Source organism: Hetaerina americana, unplaced genomic scaffold (assembly GCF_022747635.1).
Source record: "Hetaerina americana unplaced genomic scaffold, ioHetAmer1.1.p SCAF_9, whole genome shotgun sequence".
Classification (NCBI taxonomy): domain Eukaryota; kingdom Metazoa; phylum Arthropoda; class Insecta; order Odonata; family Calopterygidae; genus Hetaerina; species Hetaerina americana.
In genome coordinates this window covers 21,752,849-21,774,269 of record NW_027287538.1, presented here as the reverse complement: position 1 = coordinate 21,774,269, position 21,421 = coordinate 21,752,849, and the positions used below count along the sequence as shown (strand labels likewise).

The 21,421-nt window shown below is 35.7% G+C and overlaps 1 protein-coding gene across 1 annotated transcript; it reads left to right on the top strand.

Moving 5' to 3' along the window:
* The first annotated feature begins 2,807 nt into the window (after positions 1 to 2,807).
* LOC139698966 (sodium/potassium-transporting ATPase subunit beta-2-like) lies at positions 2,808 to 16,004 on the top strand. The gene is made up of 6 exons (XM_071597961.1): positions 2,808 to 2,975; positions 3,135 to 3,257; positions 4,311 to 4,492; positions 9,835 to 9,939; positions 12,843 to 13,011; positions 15,350 to 16,004. Exons 1-6 carry the CDS (start codon positions 2,888 to 2,890, stop codon positions 15,445 to 15,447), a joined length of 765 nt encoding a protein of 254 aa, XP_071454062.1. The 5' UTR covers positions 2,808 to 2,887; the 3' UTR covers positions 15,448 to 16,004.
* Positions 16,005 to 21,421: the final 5,417 nt, after the last annotated feature.

The window sequence follows — 21,421 nt, the reverse complement described above, 5'->3', positions numbered from 1 at the left end:
TTGGGCGTTATGAGACGTTTGCGTGAAGCAATTCGCCGAAAGAGACCAGAAATGTGGGCAGAAAACTCGTGGATTTTGCACCATGATACCGCACCGTCGCACAGTGCTATCATTATTCGTAATTTTTTGACGAAAAATGCAACAAATACCATCCAACAGCCACCGAATTCACCTGATTTGGCTCCCTGTGACTTCTTTCTGTTCAATCGAGTTAAAAAACCATTACGGGGAACGCGTTTTAGCAGCCGAGAGGAAGTAATGGAAAAATCGCAGGAAGCACTGATGGACATACCGAAAACCGACCGTAACTTTTGCAAATGTCAAGTTATGACACTAAGATTTAAAGGGAATATCAACAACAGATGTACCAATTTAACAAAAAAAACAGAACTCAAATCGGAACGATGGGAGCGCCACACGGTGGTTATTCCGGGAACTTTTTGATCAAGGTAGTATATTAAATTTAATATAAACCCACTCACTTGGATATTGGGAAGCATTGATTAAACAATTTGAATGAAGGGAAAACTAACTATTAAATTTTGAATTTTATGGGAGAAGAGAAGAAGCTGCCTAGTCAAAATTTGAAGGAAAATGAATGGAGGAGATGTTGAGAGTTGATTTGCCAAAGGTCATGGTAGAATGGAGAACGTTGGGCAATTGGGAAAAAAAGAAGGAAAGGAATTGATGTTTTGGTAGAATAAAGAGTTAAATAGTGGTTTTAAAGATGAAGCAGGAAACATCATTAAGGCTGGGGAAACATCAATGGGTGTGTAGGTATTATTTTTGAGGGTCTATTCAACATTCACTTTGAATAGGTTGGGTGCATCGGAATGCAGGTATCTTTTTCATGAAACAACCACAGCAGTTCATCAAATGGTTGATTTTAATGAGATGGAAGGCAGAATTCACCCGATACTAGCAAAAAGCATGAAAATAATTAACTTACAGAGAATTGTACCATTCTGGGTGGAGAGCCAGTGCCATGGTATCTTCTATTATTTCCCATAAATATTAGTATTAAGAAAATTAAATTGCTTGTATCTCAGATGCGGGGGTCTAGAGACTCCTTATAATGTCCATGTTCAAACACACATTTCACTTCCACACAAACTCCAAATTGCACACTAGAAAATGATCATGGAAAAAAGAAAATCCTGGTTAAAGCAAGAAAACTTTCCCTTCCGAAACACAAATGTCATTCTACCTAAAGCATGCGTTTTTGCCCTTTCAATAACCGACGGACATCGACTACTAAAATTATTACGATCACGTTAAGTATTTTTCATCAAAATTTACTTTTCCTTGGCCAAAATTTAGAAAAAGATGGAATTTTAAAAGAAAATATGCGTTTGCTTGATTGTATGAGCCTCTGACGAGCATCGTATGAGAAACACAGAGTTGCAATGGCCAAGTTCCGAAAAATACACAAATAAATAAATTTGTAGATAAATGCATGGCACTGTTCAAAAAATTACGGAATGAGAGGCACAGAAAAAGGATATTAAATTCACTAGAAATTGAATGAACTTACCATTTCTCAAGAACTAAATGGGATTTAAAATATAAACACTTCGGCGGTAAGATTGTATGCCACAAGGAAGAGTAGTTACAGTTGCATTTCAAATTATTCGCAATGGAATAAAAAAATGTTCTTTTTGAAAAGAATGAAAATACATTGGGCGGGGAATGTACGTTTCACCACAACAAATCAACCGCCCTTATTTTGGAGTCGAACTCTCGACATCACACACGAGGTACATAATTCCATGCAGTAAACGGTATGTTACGTGAAGCGTCATGTAGTTATCATCTGTAAAATGTGACATTTTCATGCAAAAATAAATAGAACTGCTAAAATTGGCAAAACCAAAACGACGAATCCTGAAAAATCAAACGTACAGAAACAAATGACTCGTGGATGTGGCGCTCGGCGGACTAGAACCCAGTGAGCAGAAATACCATTAATGAATTATTCAGCCTTTAAAATACATGGCAGTATATTTCTGATTTCAGCACGGACTCGCAGCGTGACCCTTCAAGTAATTTCTTTTCCCTCCCAATGCATGGTAGCAGGGAATAGGAACATAACCGTAAGAATATTTATTGAAAGAGCTTTGTAGAGCGTTTTCCCATCACGAGAATTTCATTAGGTTTACTCCATTTGGTATAAACTTGAAGGTTATTTGACATTTTATTTGAAAGAAATATATTGCAATGAAGCGGTAAATTTCGGAAATAGTGCAACAAAATGTATCTTATAATTTTCCCCCACGACAACATATTTCAATTAAATGATAGATTAGAAGGTCGCAAACAATGGCAAAAAGCTTGACCGATAACATTCAAAGAAATTTATGGACGCAGCCATCACCTAACCTCATATGACTTTGAGATTTTAAAATTTTTGCATCCCTTCACGAGAGGCAAAATATTCTAATAAGAGTGTCGTGAAAATCGTTGTTTATTTACTTAAGGGGCAATTTAAGCAGTCAATTCCCTTGGCAATAATTCAATAGAAAAATAAATGGTCAGAAACAGCATTGACCTACCTTGAACCATCATGTGTATATTCATAAATTAGGACTTAAATGCCGTCTTGGTGCATTATATAAACAAATTCTAGTCATATTTAATGCTTCCACTGAGCATGCAGACAATTAAAATCAGCCAATTACCTTAGAATAAATTTCTTTTGCTTGTCCCGAAGCGGATTCGTTTCTTTGAGTTGATATTAATCGTTTCGAAAGTTTTGGAGCGAAAAAACGAAATTTTCATTGTTCAATTATCCTGCCCATAGTGCAACACTGACAAGTCATCCAGCCGCTAGTTCATACTAAATTTAATTTAACCCGAAAGAAGGGAGCCGGTGCCTGAGTCTTTTGCAATGGAATTTTTCGTATATATGCTCGTTCTCAATGCCTGTATGGTGCCATACTTAGTGCAGGGTGATGGAAACATTGACTCTGCTCCAGGTTGGATGAGTTGAACCATGAATAGCATATTCAGGAATTAAAATGAGATTTCTCATTGATTAAATGTTACGACTCCAGCTGCTTAAGAGTGAAATTTGTATGAGCATTTTTAAATAAACAATGATGAGAAATATATTAACTTATTTGTGTGCTTTTAAGGACTGACTTTCCATCCCGAGCCTCCAAAACAGGACACCTATGAAAATAATCTTATATGGTACAAGGCGCATGATGAGAAAAATGTAAAGTTCTGGACAAACAGACTTGATAATTTCCTTGAAGGTGAGAGCAAAATAAGTGAAAGGAAGGAGTCTTTTAAGTCGTTTGAAACAAATTTCCCTCCATTACTGGCACGTTCTTGCTTATTACTTGACCAATAATAAGACCAGTTTCATTTAACTGATAAATTAAGACATTTTGCGCAGACCATGACTTTGGTACTTTCACAATCGTAATATTGAGGTTTGTCAGTGGTAACCAGTTATTTGAATGAACACCGCAATGAACTGTCCAATCATTGATTTAAGGTAGCTATCCTTTGGTATAACCAATAGGACACTTCTATAAGGATAGATACCCATAGTCAAAGTTTGTGGAAAACCATATCTGGTTGTTACAGTTTTCAAGAAATGCATCAATCACAAGAGTTGTTGTGAAATGGTATTATATTAAGTACAAATACACTGAAAGATGCATTTATGGGTAATCAAAACGTGTTGTAATAAATTTGCCAAGAAATATCTTTCTTGGGCTAACTTGGGAATTGTATATATCAGAATTGGAGTGGTTTATCTTTCTTTTAATGTCCCATAGAACATAATTTTGGAGGATTGGTTTGTACTGAAAGAATCTTATATTCCTCAGGCCATAAATTAATTATGAAAATGTCTTATAAAGTGGCCTTCATAAGTTAACTGAATGTGTGGTATGTGTTTTTTATGTAACAAATACATGTAGAGAAGCTATCAACAGAGTAAAGATTTAATTTTCAATTGGACTAGCTGCAATAATATAGCTCAAGCTCTTGCAAAATAATAAAATTGTGGTATGAAAGTCCATAGCTATCTATTTATTTCACACAATGCACTTCTATGCATCATTATCAATCACTATATCATACAATAAACGATAAAGATGTAACATGGAAACTAAAGCTTCATTTAGAGGAAAGGCCTAGAAGAAATCTTAAAATGTAAATTAGTGTATTTGTGGTTGTTAAAAACATGTATCATGTGAAAAATAACATGATAAATTATCTTTGCCATTTTTTTTAACCTTTTCTGACTATTCTTTTGTGTGATGAAGCGATTATGAGGAAATTTTTTCCTTTGTCAGTGTACAAGAATTCAAGTCTTCTCCCTGGAGCTGGAAAGAATAAAATGACCTGTGATGATCATAATCCCCCATCAGCAGGGAAGGTCTGTGATGTGAATATAGATCGCTGGAGTCCTTGCACCCATGAATATGGTTATGCCTATCATCATCGTTCTCCTTGTATTTTCCTTAAGCTCAATAATGTAAGTTTATGATGATTGGTATTATTTTATGTTCACTTTCCTAACCAATATCGACATTATCCCTGTTGATATCTTCCATCTATTTATAACTTGTGAGAAATTCTACTTCTAAATTATATCCTGCAAGCCACCTCTAGGGTACCTATGTGGCAGGTGGTGATTCAACATCAGGAATCCGTATTTACCTATCAGACCATAGCAACAATAGAAATCATTTTGGCATTCCAGATGGTATGTTTCAGGAATGGCATTTTCTATATGCATTAAAAAAATTATTATCTCCATATTAATATCAAGTGTCAATGTAGTAGTATGTAGTTTTATGGGAGGCAACCGACAGCTAAGGTCAGTAGGGCCATTAGGGATGGATGGGAAAGGAAGGGTGGAGAGAAACCCAGGGTCGGCATTAGCCTACTCTTGTCAAAATGCATTAACGGGTCCGCAGTTTAACGTCCCTTCCGCCCACTCAAAGTGCTCTCCACTAAGCATCTCAAGTATTGGTCAGGATGCCACTAAAAAAAAATCTGCCACCTCTGGGATTTGAACCCTCACGGTGGGAAGCCTTTATGTTAGCCATTGCATCATCTCGATCCCCAGTTTCAATGTCATAATCTTTGATAGTTATATAGTAAAACAAAGGAATTTCATAATGAATAAGTTAGAATTTGATGAAAAAAACATTTACAAAAAATTTATCAAAAGGCCCAGTATTGTGAGGAGGCACTAAAACTGAACTAAAGACCAAAGGTTGGGATATGCGAATGCATGGCATATGCCAGCTCTTGCGTGATTCCAAAAAGTTTTAAGGCCTCTTAACTTAAGGTCATTTAGAAGATTACAATTAGTAATACTTATATGTACAATCATTGCCAAGTCCAACATTGATTAGATGAAGAAATCCCTGCTGATTTTTATTATAAGTAAGTTTTTTTGTACTACGATATGGAGACCATACATTACAAGTTAAAGCAAACTCAAAGTTGAGTTATGACAAGAAAACGGAATAAATATTTCAATGAGTTAATGCTTTTGAAATTCCTATTGTTCTCGGTGACAAATCTATAATCACAGTCATAATCTTCCTACACTTTCAACACAGAGAAAGCATCTTGTAATGTTCTTTTTGCATAATTTATTTTAGCGATAAAATTAATTTATCTCTTTATGATAACAGTTAAGGCTTCTTCAGCCAGTGCTAGGAGTAGCGCTCTTTCTGAAGTTCCTTTCTTTTGTAGCTATCAAAAGTATCTGCCAATTTATTGAGTAATGTGGGACTGGAGTGAGTATTTCAATATCTATGATTTATTTAATTCATCTTCAAATAAATTTAAAAGCCTGAGATGTAATGATGAATATTACGTCTTAACTAAAAGATCTGATTTTAGACTAGTTTTTATATATATTGTTGATGTTTCAACTTCTTCATGTTCTGCCATGTGGAACTTGAATTTAGCCATGAAATACAAGATTGTTAGATTTAAATTTTAAGTGTGTTTACCTTTATCTTACTTTTTTAACCATGTCAATGAGGAAAATTGTGAAAGGGTTGTCTTGCCCATTCGTAAATATATTATTATATTAATCCTAATAGTTTAAAGGCTTTGGATATACAAATAACAGTATGTATGAGCATTATAATAGTGAGAGATGTATCCATTAATACACGATGATCACTAATCTAAGTAAATTTTCCTAAATTAATACCAGAAATTAATTATAGATAGGAAATTGAAGATTTACGATGGTGAAAAGTAATGGTATTTAATTTGAATACATCTATAATAAATAGATAAAGAACGTACTACGGCCGAGTGCATGGAAAGAATGTAAAACCCAAAGCCGTACACTTAAGGGCACTTATAGGTGGAATAAAGAAGGGGGTGGGAAAGTTATTGTTTGGCGGGAGGTTTTTCGGCACTTTTCCCCACCAGCACTGTACTTTTGTGTCTTCCGAGTTTGAGTGACGGGTCACTGGCGCCGGGTTTCCAACCCCGTAAACCCTGTGTGTGTGTGTGTGTTTGTGACTTGCGAAGGTCAATTTGTTTGCAAATACCTGAGCGAGGGAGTAAGTGTTATATAATTTTTTATTTTATTTTTTCATTTGTTTGAGTGACGGGTCACTGGCGTCGGGCTTCCCGCCCCGTAAACCCTGCGTGTGTGTGTGGTTGCGACTTGTGAAGGTCAATTTGTTGTGCAAATACCTGATCAAGGGAGTAATTGTTAAAACTATTTATTTTATTTTTTCATTTGTTTGAGTGACGGGTCACTGGCGTCGGGCTTCCCGCCCCGTAAACCCTGAGTGTGTGTGTGGTTGCGACTTGTGAAGGTCAATTTGGTGTGCAAATACCTGATCAAGGGAGTAATTGGTAGAACTATTTATTTTAATTTTTCATTTGTTTGAGTGACGGGTCACTGGCATCGGGCTTCCCGCCAAACAATAACTTTCCCACCCCCTTCTTTATTCCACCTATAAGTGCCCTTAAGTGTACGGCTTTGGGTTTTACATTCTTTCCTGAATACATCCAGCGAGAATTTGATATTTGAAAACCATGTAACGAGGAAAACTATGTTGGATTGAAGGTTGGAGCAGTCAAGAATGGAATAGATCGTGTACATAAATCACTTTTTATAAAATATAAATGAGCGCATTTGTGCGTCATTGAAAGAGTGAATATCATTGATGAATTAATTGAACAAAAGTGGACCCAGAAGATAACCTTGAGGTACAACAGATTTGGAGCCAAAAGAAGTTGAGAAAAATTGTATAACTTTCACAATTAGAAATATCTGAAGTAGTAGCCATCCAAGGGAAGAATATGATCATCTAAGCCAATACTGCTTACTTTTGAGATGAACAGATAATGATAGATTTATCAAAATCCTGAGAAATGTCGATGTAAATGGCATTACCTGATTTTTTATCAATAACTTTGTAAATATACGAGGGTCATCCGGAAAGTAGTACCCGTTCGTGCCGCATGAAGTGCTGACGACGCGAGTAGCCGCTGGACGAGGTCAGATAGCTTCAGTGGCTTGTCTGCCTTCTCTGAGCCAAGTTGCGTGACGCTAGCATTGCCTGTGTTGTTTCTGTGATTGTTTACAATGTTTAAAAAAATTGAGAACGCCGCCAGTTGTGAAGTGAGGGCAGTGATTAAATTCCTCAATGCAAGAAACGTTCGCCCATGTGATATTCATCGCCAATTAAAGGAGGTGTATGGAGACAATGTAATGGACGAGTCGTCTGTTCGGCGGTGGTGTCGCAACTTCAACATGGGGAGGGGGAACACACACGACGATGAGCGTTCGGGGAGACCGTCTGTCATTACAGACCAACTGGTGAGCTCAGTTGACGAATTCGTGAGGAACGATCGGCGCGTCACAATTGATGACATCTGTGAGCATTTTCCCAATGTTTCTCGAACAATTGTTCATGAAATTGTTAAACACCATCTGCATTATGCAAAAATTTGTGCAAGATGGGTCCCTCGCGTATCTCAATGAGCTGGCGGCGAAGGACTATGCAGCAGGAATACAGAAACTTGTCACACGTTATGACAAATGCCTTAATTTGCTTGGAGATTATGTTGAGAAGTAGTTTAAAGTATCCTCTTTCAAATAAAATTTTTTATGTTTGTTAATATTTACTTTTGTGTCTTTATTTCACGAACGGGTACTACTTTCCGGATGACCCTCGTAGTTGGCATAAGTGAAAGATTTTGTTCAAACAGTGGAGCTACTACAAAAACCACGTTGTTGAGGAGCTATACACTCCATAAAAATAAGTACTAATTGGTGTGTAAATTTTGACACATTAATTTCACTTTATAAGGACAGGGATGACATAGCTAGTCTTCCAAATTTCAGGGAATTAACCAGTAAAATGAGTTTTATTGAACAGAGGGTAAAGGTTTAGCTGAGGATAGCATACATGCCCTGGTGCTAATGTAAATCATGTACATACAATAGCATTTAGATATGATATTACATATTTAAAGCTTTGAAAGTGATGAATGAAAATAGTGATCAAATGAATGTTTTAGGAAAAATAAACTTCAAATCTGTTTAATTCAAAATAATACTATTGTGAACAATGTACACAAAATGTTAGCATGCAAATTGCTGATAAACGACTCTAACCACCCAAGTTTGCAATATTAATATGTACATTCATTGACCATTTCACAATTTTACATTTGTGTTTCATATGTTACCTTAAATTTGCCAGCGGTGACACTGTAGGAGTATTTTATTTTTCAAGAATCAATGAATCTCTCTCAACCATAGTCATTGGCATTTTTTCAAACTATCAAGTATATTTCATATAATTGCGCGAAGACAGGCTAAGGAATGGTTTGATGTTAATCATTTACATTTAAATACTAACAAAACTCAGCATATTGTGTGCATTCCTAAATAAAAAATAACTGATGTTTAAACTGTTAAAATATGAGGAATTTATATTGATACAAAACTTAACTGGGAGACTCTCATCAGTCAGACCTGTAATAAACTGAGTAAAGCTGTTTATATATTAAGAAAACTCAACTTTCTCATTTCAAATGAGTATCGTTTAACACTTTACCATGCCTTCTTTCAATGTCATTTGAATTATGGTGTTCAGTTATGGGGTCATTCCCCACATGTTAAACAAATTTTGCTACTACAAAAGAGAGCTATTCGCTCTCTTGCTAATATACCACCATATGATTCCTGCAAACCTTTATTTATTAGGTACGGAATCATGACTGTGTTTAGTTTATATATCTTTAAGGCTCTTATTCATGTGGAGGTCAATATGGAAACTTACCAATTAAGATCTAATATCCATAACTACTCCACAAGAGGTAAAGGGAATATATATACTTCTTATTTTAGATTATCACCAACTTACAACACATTTCATAATATGAACATACGACTGTATAACTATTTGCCTACTCAGTTGAAATCAGACGGTATCCAGAGTTTCAAGAATAGGGTATATACCTGGTTACTTGCTCACCCACTTTACTCATTGAATGAATTCTTTTGTGATAATTTTCATCGCATGTAAGAACTTATGTTTACATGTTAAATAATATTGATGTTGACAACATTTAATATGGCTGTACCATTTTTCAAAATGAATAAAGTATTATTATTAGAATTGACAACTTTCAGGATATTGTCCAGTACCTACATATTAGTCAAGATTAATTGAAATATGTTTGTATTTGTATTGGTTCAAATAATTATAAAAATAAAAAAATTCTCTTAGAAAAAGACAACTGAAATAAAATAAAATTTAATTAAGTTGCAAAAAAGTTTCCTTTCAATTAATTATTGCTCTTTTTCTTTCTCAGGTATTGGGATGGAGACCTGAAATCTATAATGGCAGCCTTCCAGAAAGTATGCCGAGAGACTTGAAACATCACATCAGTTCGTATAGAAATTATAAAGATAAACAAGTAAGTAATAATTAGGGTAATATTTTATATTCATCATAGCTCCAAGTCTCAAGAACAGGAATCCAATTTTATACCAGTAAAATGCTACTAACGATGTTCATCATTGCATATTTTTTTACTGCATTGTAGTGTTACCGGTGATTTAAGCATATGTCTCAATTGGAGTGCTATTTTACCCTTAATAAAGTTTGGTATAAGTAGGTGAGCAACAGTTGTCACACTAGAATATTGTGTTTAAATAATTACAGACTCTCCTGTGTGTTTCTCTTTCTCTGATTGCCTAAGCTTCTCTATCTGAGAGAATTATGATCTATCTGAGAGAATGAGATGTGCCCTGGTCCATGGCCATGTAGTTTTTTTGAGCTAATAAATATTATATCCACCATTCTTTATCTATATCTGACTTGGAATAAGTAGACGTCATAAATATCTTCAGAAAATGGAGAGTGCTGTAATATCTGGGATGGACAAAATTATGGAAATGTTTTGAAAAAGGATCCAAGTGAAGTAATTAGTAAATTTTTAATTTAATCCTACAAATGATTAATGCCCATATTATTATTTGTAACCCAGTCACTATGGCGTTCGATGTCATTTTGTAGTATTATGCGGTCATTGACTTGCTCTACCCTTTCTGTATATAATACAATCATCAGCATATAGTTTTTTTTTGGGAATATAAATAATTTGGTAGATCGTTTACGTAAATTAGGAAGATTAATAGCCTAAGGACACTGCCTTGTGGAACTCTTGCTATAATGTTTGCCTCTTATATAAAAATGCATCCCCTATTTTTACTTTTTGAATTCTGCCTGAAAGAAAACTTTTATCCATTGCTTTACCCTTAAATCCTACGGTAATGACTCCAAATTTAACAATAATCTATCGAGAGACACTGTCAAAACCTTCCGAAAAATCAACGATTACCGCATCAACATTCTTTCCTTCATCTATTGCGTCGCCGATATATTGGCTCTATCCGAAAAGCTGCGTTTCACACGAGTATCCTGTTCTAAATCCATATTGGTGTTTTAATAGCCATCTATCTCTTGTCTACCATTCCCGAATGTGGTCGGCGGTTCTTTTTTCCATTCCAAACAACTGATGTTTATGGTTATAGGTCTATAATTCTTAACTATTGTTTTATCCCCTATCTTGAAAATTGGTGTAATGTTTGCTTTTTTCCAATCATTGGGCAAGGCATCATTATTTAAGGTTACTTTGAGTAGATTACTCTGGTATCACCCAGTTTTAGAATGCCATTTGACATATTGTCCGGTCCCACTGACTTATTTTTCCTCATCATCTTTACTTTTTTCACAAAATACGAGTCCTCCAAGATAATACTGTTTGTCGAGGGAAGTGAGCTGTTTTGTGGTGTTACCCTAACAAAGTAAAAGCGTACACTTTGAAATAATACAATGTCTATCTATTAAATAAATGTAATATTATAAATGAATGCTCAGTCCAGATGTTAATGAATGGATGGATAATTTTCTGTCACTCTCCTGAAGATGTTACCCAGAAACGAAACCTCGAAGGTGTAATAAAGTTTTTTTACCTGGAATTAACGATGTTTTTGAGTTCTTTTTAATCATGAAGCAGTTCCATGAGGACACACCCAAAAGCATAAACACAGTAATCAACCAAAAGATCGTTTTGGTAGGTGATGGTAGAGTTCACCCGGTACTAAGCCCTGTGGCATATGACATGAAATCCTCATACAAGGGTTAGGAGGGCCAGTTCTTTTCTCTGTGCCAGTAATGGTTTCCCAGGAAGACTTGGTACCTGAAAAATCATGCAGGTTAGGTGGAGCTGAGGGTGCCCGGGAATCGAACCCAGGCCCTCTGTTCAGTAGTCAAATGCTCTACTCCTGGACTACCGTGACCCACTTCATCCAAAACAATATCCCCTATTTGTCATTTAATATATCAAAATGCAGTGTTATAAACTTTCACCATTTACATATTTACTGCTTAAGAAACTACACTTTTAACTCCTTTTAAAAAATCTTCCCAACTATTGTATTACAGAAGTATCAATCCCAGTATACCATGGTATATTTTGAGTTCATAGCTCGATATGGCATCGTCTGCTGGTGGAGTTCAGCGCATGGAAACATCAATAGAATACTCACACTTCAAAAATGTGCATTAAGGGTTATATTTAAACTAAATGCCGGAAAATCCTGCAGGGAGTATTACAAATGTCACAAAATCATGACCATTCCCTGTGTATATATGTATAATGTGATTTTGTATGCCTGCCCCAAAACCCCTTCACTGGTCAGAAATAGGGATGTTCACAAGTACGACACCAGGGGTAAGGATAATCTTCATAATGGCCATTGCAGAGTAGCAGTACTACTAAAAACCCCAGAAGTTTCAGGAAGACTGCTGTTTAATTGACTTCCAGAAGAGTTAAAATGAACACTCCCCCGAGAAAATAAATTCAAAAAAATTTTACAAGATTTCTTTTTAAATAATGTTTTTTAAGCGTCCAAGAGTACATAAAAAGAGCCAATGTAGGGAATTCTGTTTTTTTAAATCTTTAATACTCATATATTTCGTGTACATTATTATTCCTATGAATTTGTATGTATGTTAATACACCTATAAATGTAATTGAATCTTAACGAAGCCCATACAATTATGTATTGTTCTATGGCGAATAAATCTATCTATCTTTACAGCCAATGCACCTTTTGAAGTACACTTAGACTCCAATGTGTGTGATAACTTGAAAAACTTGGGTTTTATTTTAAGAACTTGTCATTAATTTAACTACAGAAAGTTTCCTTTTCTCTATAGGGAATAAAAAATATAACTGGCATAATATTTAATTTTTTAAAGTATGCTATCTTGTGTTGTGTATAATTTATAAAACTGCTTTTTAACTCTTAGCTCAATACACTGTGGGTGAGCTGTCAGGGTGAGAGCCCAGTTGATGAAGAGAACATTGGCCCAATCATGTACATTCCTCGTCGTGGATTCCCCGGTTATTTCTTCCCATTTACGGATACAGAGGGATATCTCAGTCCTCTGGTTGCCATTCACTTTGAGAGGCCTATGAGTAAGTTGCTCTATTTTATTCTTTAGCTATTGTTATGGACACAGTGTTACATAGAGTAAACTCTTGATTATCCGTGTGCGGATTATACGTTTCATGGATTTTCCATGCTATTCTCTCGTTCTAGTACCTCAAAATTTCAATAAAATTACAATCGTAAAGGTAATAATATGCTTTAAAACTTCACATTATACTTTTTCAAAAAAGTGCAAGTGTAAAATACGTGGGCTTTCTTGAAAGTTGTTAATTTCACAAAATAGAAAGTTGTCAATGGTATTTAATGTGTCAATTTAAAACATTTTTTTTACTATCCCTACCTTCCCATTATCGTTTCATTCGCATTCACAATTAGCCCTGAGAATTTTATATTCTCTATAAAGATTAGCAATTACATAGCTTTACGATGCAATAAATAGGTCATTAACCATCTACAGTGCATTATTTCAATCAGAATCTTATGACATATATGAATCCGTATGAGTGATCCTTTTTCAGTATTCATCCTTGGCCAGTCAATATTTTTTTCATGGCTACATGATTGCCTACTCACTTGATGAGTTCTGTGTTCTAGTAAAACTATAGTTCCACCCCTAATAAAAACGGCTGAAAAAAGGAAAAATATTGTACTTTCCATTGCTAAAAAACACGATTTCATCACAAAGAATGAAAAAGGAGTCTCTGTACATATCCCTTTCTATAAAAACCATAATTTCCACACATTTTGGTTGTCCATGTTTTCCAATTATCCATGCATTTATTACTAGCATTATTATTAGCAGGAATAATTGAGAGTTAACTGTACTTGACAATTGCTAGCTCAAGGCTGAAACTACTGGAATTTGTTAGTGAATATCTATGATGAATTAATAACCCTAACTAACATCATTCAATATCATTAATTTGTTAGTCTATCATTTCAGAAAGGTTTTTGATAGACACAGACTGAACACTGTTATATTTTGTAGCTTTCCCTAACAAAACAAAACCTGAAACTCAGCACACCACAATAAGCCCCTGTTCATTTCCGTATATTTCCTTCCTCCCTTCATTCTATTCAACATGTACCTATCCTATTCCTGCACCTTCGTTGTTTGCCTAATATTCTCCCCTCTATTACAATCTTTAACATTCAATTGCCAATCAAAACCCTCTGTATACATCTTTCCAGTCTCCTTATGATTTCTCCCAACAAGTCCTCTTCTCCCACCACACCTAGCACTTTCTCATTTGTTTTCCTTTGCGTCCATTTCACCTTCTCCATTCTTCTCCACACCCACATTTCAAAAGCCTCCAATCTTCGCTTATCATTCTGTTCGCCGAACATGTTTCCACACCATGCAAAACCAATCTCCAAACAAAGATTTGACAAGCCTTTTCCTAAAATCCTTACTCAACGTCCGTCATCAATTCCCTCCTACTCGTGAAAGCATCTTTGCCTAATGCAATTTTTCTCCTTACATCCCCTCTACTTTGATCATTTTGGTTCAATATATTTGCTGGGATTAGTGGACTACTGTGCTTACAATAAATAATATTTTGTTCAGTCTCCTCCACCTTGCGAGGAACTACACACATCACCACCTTCCAATGATATGATTACAAAGAAATGGAATTATGAAGTGTAAGACTATTGATTATTTTAAATTGTTTCTTTTGTGAAATCAAAACTACAATTAATGAGTTAAAATTAAGAAAATGTATTGACGAATAAACTATTTATTTTTATATTTTAGCTTTCTTCTGATGCATTTGATTTTGTACTTGTTTTCATAGCAAATGTGTATGGAAGAAGAGGGTGTACCTGTATCCCACTAATAAAAAATTTGATTCTCTTCTCTTTTTTGACCTGTAGCATAGCAAACTTGGTTGTTTTTACTTGCAGAATCAATCGCTCTCAATGGTTGCCTTATTAGTATTGATTGCAGCTTTCAGTTTTTGCTCTTGTGAGACACTTCCATAATGTGAGTGGAGGTTTAACCCTTCATTTCAATAAAAATATTTTGGCCATTCCACATCACCTTTTTTTGACTAGCATTAGACTCGTGAATGAAAATTATTTCTTTGCCAAAACTTTTGCATTTTCATATTACAATTTATTTCCTAATTGAACATGGAAGTGCTCTGCGAGGTCTGATTTCTCTCCCACTTATTCTTTACAAATATCTCCAAGTTCATTGTTTGCATTTTTTCCCTATATGCCATCGCAGGAAAGTTAATTTGCACATGCTGCCAAAGCTGACGGTAATTTTGAATAGTTGATAATGTAGGAAAAATATCTCACACAAATTATTTTGACTTGACAAATGGAGACCAACTTCAATTTCTCTTTTCTACTTTCCAGGTGGTATAATCATCAATGTTAAATGCAAGTTGTGGGCTCCTAACATATCTCATGACCAGGGCCAAGGTACCCTCAACTTTGAACTCTTGGTGGATTAAACAAAATGAATCTCTCATAAAAAATTGAACAGCTCTCTCTTGGCCCTGGCTATTATCTCTGTGCCTTTTCCAATTTGATGCCATCACCTAGATGGTGATCAGTAAGTGAATTGAATTAAAAAACGAGGTGTATTTCATTATTATTAGTAAATTTATATATCTCATAAAAATAACATCAATGGGTCAAACAAATAAATTATTATATTGAAATGACTAGAGAAAAGGGGTAAAAACGAGAGGGGAGTGTGTGTTGAGTTTGATGTGTTTCATAGGAGAAGTAAATATGTATGTTATGGGAATTAAAAATATACAAATATAGAATTGTTATGTTTTTATGTACAATATATAGAAATCTCAGGTCATTCACCCATTATGGCTATGTGATTTACTTGGTATGGCCCATCATGGCTCGCTATGACATGGTATACATTTGGTATACCTGTGATTCCACAACCTTATATTATTGTACTACTGATCTCCATGATAATGGGATTACTTAAGAAATAAGTTGACAGTGGAATATGTAAGTAATTTTCATTAAAGAGTAACTATTCCTTTCCAATGCATAATTCATTTTAACTCAGAAGTTTGAAAGTTAAGATTGTGAAGTAAAAAAAGAAAAAGATTAGGCAGATGTCAAAATTTTAAGAACCTAATAGGAACTTTTGAAATTTCTTTGAAAATATTTTTCTGAGCACACAAAGAGAGTGTTGTTCTTAACTTACTGCCATAGTAGACGTGCCATAGAAGATCTGAATAAGGAAATGAAAGAGGAAAGGTAGAAGTGATATTGAAACGCAAGTGTGGGGTGCAATTGAAATAAAACCTATCAAATATATTGTTATACATTTAAGTGGAGAGCAAAAATGCATTTTACACTTAACAAAATTAATAAAATGAATCACACAATAATATCTTAGTAAATTTGGATAATTCTGAATGAAATTATTATAAAATTTTTTTTAATAGGGTTTGATGAAAAGATTTTCATGAGGAAGTGGGAGGGTGTGCATTTCTTCATATGTAAAGCCCACCTTTGCTTCATATAGAAAGAGAAAATTGGCTGTCTAGATAGAGACTTATTGACTTTCTGCAAACCACCCATTTTCCTGTGAAAATGAATGATTATGGCATAAAATATGTATCAGTCAGCTCATAATTGGACATAAATTAATGTTAACTTCTTACATTTTATAAACACCTTTAGCTGTTGGAAAGCTAACATTAAACATTCAAATAGGAAGGCCAAAATTAGAGCAGGTGGAAGAGTTCATCTATCTTGGAAGTATTGTGGACCAAATAGCCATTACACGAAAAGAAGAATTGCATTCGACACTGAAACTGCCTCAAGCACTGAAAATGCATGAAAATTTAGCCATTCACTGTTAATTCAATTGACTCACTTTCATAATACAGGGTCGCACCCAAAAGTGGTAGGACTGATTTTTTTACAAGAATTTTATTGACGATATACTTACATCGACTTAATAATCTTCAAAGCATGCTCCTTGAGCTGCTACACACTTAGTATAACGTTGCTCCCATTCCCCGTACGCCCGCTGGAAATTTTCTTTTGGGATGCCGTTGATGACCCTCGTCCAAGCCTCTTGAACGGCCTTTATCGAGTCAAAACGTCGTCCCTTGAGCTGTCTTTTCATCAGGGGGAAGAGGAACAAGTCCGGTGGTGCCAGATCGGGAGAATAGGGCGGGTGCGGCAACGTGGCACTTGGCAACGTGGTGTTGGTCGACACTCAAGAGTTTTCGGCACCATCTTGGCGCACACCTTGCGCATGGCCAAATCCTGTGAAATAATGCGTTGGACGTTGGATGCAGACAGACCCAACTGGTCTGCAATTTCTTCACTGGTTAAGCATCGGTCTGTGTTCAGCAGTGTCCTCACTCTGTCCACATTTGTGTCGGTTCTTGCCGTCGACGGCCGTCCGGAGCGATGGTCGTCTTCAACGAGCTCCCTACCCTCTTTAAACAACTTTTTTCACTCAAATGCTGTGGAACGGCTTAAGGCAGTGTCCCCATAAGCCTGCTTGATCATATCGAGGGTCTCAGTTGCCGTGTTCCCGAGTTTCGCACAAAACTTCACGGAATAACGTTGCTCTAAATTCAGATTCATTTTGTTTTTCGACGCGGACAAAAAACTTGCTTCACTAAAAATGGTGTCCTCACTCAACGACAGCCCGCAGGCGACTGAGGTTGGTGTCGGTCTGTTGCTAAGAGCCCCCTCCACCTTACCCTGCCAGGCAGCCCCCCCTCCACCACTCTGTTCGCGCCAGAGAAAATCAGTCCTACCACTTTTGGGTGAGACCCTGTGGAACCTAAGTAGTAAGCTATGATGTTGCTGGTATAATATGCCAAGTATTATGTACTTTGATCGGTTTCACTTGAAAAGAAAATCAGCAAAATGAGCTGTGCTAAGTTTCATTAACACCTCTTCCAGATTTGTAGGAAAATATTATGTGAATTGTGTTTTTAACTTTGAGAGAGTAAATAGCAATTCAGCCATGATCACTTCACAAGGAGGAGGGAATTGATGACAGAGACGTTAAGTAAGGATGTTTAGAAAAGGCTCGTTAAAACTTTTATGAGGAGCATAGTTATGTATAAGGCGGAAATGTGGTCACTGAAGCAGGAGGATAGATGTAGATTTGAGGATTTTGAAATGTGGGTGTTGAGAAGGTGAAATGGACTGAAAGGAAAACAAATGAGGAAGTGCTAGGTATGGTGGGTGAATAGAGGGCATTGTTGGGGGAAATCATATCGAATCGAATCTCCTCCCAGCATTCATCCTGATCTCTTGACCTTGGTTTTTATTTCAATTGTCTTTTTCAAATTTGTGTCATCACCTTGATAATGAGGGGCAACTGAATTAAAAACAAAACACCGAGTGTACCGTATACAAAATAAAGTAAAAATGACACAAGGGGGAGGTATGGTAACCAGATAAATAATGACTTGGGAAAGAATGAGGAGTGTAAGATTTCCACCTCTTATACTAAAGCTAGGCATATGGTGGCTCGAGTTAAATTTTGTTTTGAAAAATTATGTAAATTATCAACATTCTCGATAAAACTTAACCAGATCCATCCAACAACCATGATATCAAACTCTTGAGCCAATTCAGTAATATATATTAATTTTAAGCCATTCATTTTAATTGTTTATCTTTGTAGGTTTACAGGCACAGTGATCGAAATCCCAACTTTCCTTTTCGAACGAGCAAATAGTGAGTTGAAGCACTGATCAGGTGAGGTAAACTTTACCTCATTAGTATCCTCCCCAAATCAACTTTTTTTCGTACTTATTTGCTGTATTTTTATTGCTATATATGTAATTTCAGTGATAGCTTCTGCCATAGTTGTAAGCATATAAATCGCCCATTAATACATGAAATGGATATTCTATATTAATTCACATAGTAAAATGTCTTTTTTGTCACACATCATTTTGTCATATCTTATTGCATGATTCATTCAAACCCTGGTGACGTATTAGAGCTGAAGTTGACACAAACTATAATCAGAAAACAAAAGAAAGTAAGAAAAAACCTGCCATCCCTTCTATTCTCCCACTTGTTCCAGTTTTTCGCCTTAGTTGCATGTGGATGCTGTTTCTTTCCACAGCACATTTGTTTTCAAGTTAATTTAATGTCTATTAATTTTCATGTAGCATTTTTTTGTGGGTACAATAGCCATTATATTAATGGTCACTCATATGTACACTCAACTGGACCTTCAAAGCTAGTGAAGAGGGAGGTAATTTCATTTGCATTAATTTTTAAAAAGCATGTCTTCATAAAGAGTAACATTAATTATAAAATTAACCAGTTGCCAAAATGGATATCTGACCTAACACTCCCTGCATCACACCATATTGAAAAACGTTTTTGCAGATGAAAAATTCATGTGGAGTCGTGGGATCATGAAATCGCTTCAATAGATATGGGGATCAGGCTATTATGTTGAGTTCCTGCCCCAATGGATATGATTTGAATCTTGGAGTAGGCAGAATTTTTCAGAAGCATCTCAACTCCTACTCAAGATGTCATGTGGAGAGAGCCCATGAAAGTATACCATCCGTTGGATGGTATGTTAAATAGTGGGACCTCTGGTAATCTTTTGTTAGGAGTAGGCCAGTGTCGTGTTTCTCTCTACACATTCTTATACCAATCCCTGGCAATTTTCTCCCTACCAAATAACTCTGCCTATCCCTTTAGGCAAATATGACCTTGGCTGTCAGTCACCTGTGTAATAACTACTACTACAGTTGATGATCTCTTTCATCTCTCAGCTTTGTAACCTCTTAGCTGTCTTCTCCTTTAAGTTATTACACCTATTAAAGGTAGGTTTCATATGGTACCTAATGACTAATAACTTTTTAAGTATTGCAAGAACTTCCTCTTTCTTTGTCCCACATTAATAAGCCTGAATCTTTCCGGCAAAGCAAGCCCTTACTAAGGCATAGGTGAGAACCCGAGGAAGGATTTCTGTACAAGAGTTATAAGGCTCTCTTTTTCAAAGGGAGTCTACATGAAGAAAGCCTTCCTCCTTCGTTGAGTCAAGCTTTCATCCACTAAGTACTGTTCACACTGCTGTGATAGCAGAGTTACAACGGCTACGAAGGAAATTTCAGAGCGTTAAGTGCAAATAGCTCAATAAATGGTGGAAAAATGGTAGGTATCTGCTACACTGGTAGAGGAATACTAATGAGATGGGTATTCCCCTTCTTTGCTCCATCAGCTTTCTCTCCAATCCAAGTGATTCATTTCTAGCCTTGGCATTGTTTCATGTGATGCTTATGAAGAAGAAATCCTTCAATTGCATTTCTTTTACAATGGTGGATCTTCTTCACCGTGGCTTGGGTGGAACATGAGCTTCTGCTGGATCGAATTCACTCACCTTCCTTTCAAGCTTTTTTTCTCACTTTGCTGCCTCCACTTGAAAAGCTCCTGAAAGAAACTGAAAAGAGAGATAAAATCCATCTTAAATCTGCATGGTATCCATAAGTCCCAGCAGGTAGGGGGTGTTGGGATACCAGTTGTGAATAATCTATGTATGTATGGGAAGGAAACCAAGCTTGGTGGTTTAGAAGTTTGTAAAGTGAGATAGATCATTAGTCATACTGATGCTTCCTTCTGTTTTCGCTGTGGTCAATATATATGGTAAGTAATGAGAGTTCCAATAAAATTTGGCATTCTTCTTGAACATTTTTATAAGTCTTTCTCTAAGACCATTGCATTCATTATTTTGTGCTAGTCAGGTACTTGTTGTGGACAGTAAATAGCTGACTTAATAGTGATTCCACCACAAGTTATTTATGCTAGGTATAAAATAAAACCATTTATAAAAGAGATATGTACCTCTGAGCGGTGATCATTGTGTAGGTTTCAAATGCATTCACTTCAATTTCAAAACCTCTCTTAATTATTATTAATAAAAAAACAATAAAACTCTACATTGGTTCTTCACTTACCTCTTTAAATGAATAAGAGTTTGAAACAAAACCATGGACTCTGTTACCATTGCTTGAGGTGCCATAACCAGAATTTGTAACAACAAAAAACACCATAGTAATACCATCTCCTAAGGGAGACTTTCCTGAAATAATCTTTTCCTTGCTTCAGCCTTTTCCTTTTGTAGTTTTATGATTTGCTACAATCCTATTTCTAGTCTATACTATGCATGGGAAAGTCATTGAAAGTACACAATTTTGCTAATGCTAAGTTTACAAGGGACTGAAGTAGCAATAGAACTCCTTTATGAATATGACTTTCCTAATCACTCATATCTTTTGGTGTTGTATCAAAAATAAATGCGACACTTCCATGTCAACTACTCAGTGAACACAGCATTTTTTTACCATTTACCATCATCATGATGCATTTTTGTCCCAACAAGATTTTCCATCCTTCAATTTGAAATGTAGTTAGGATTGAGTTCATTGAATTGGGTCTCCATTTTAT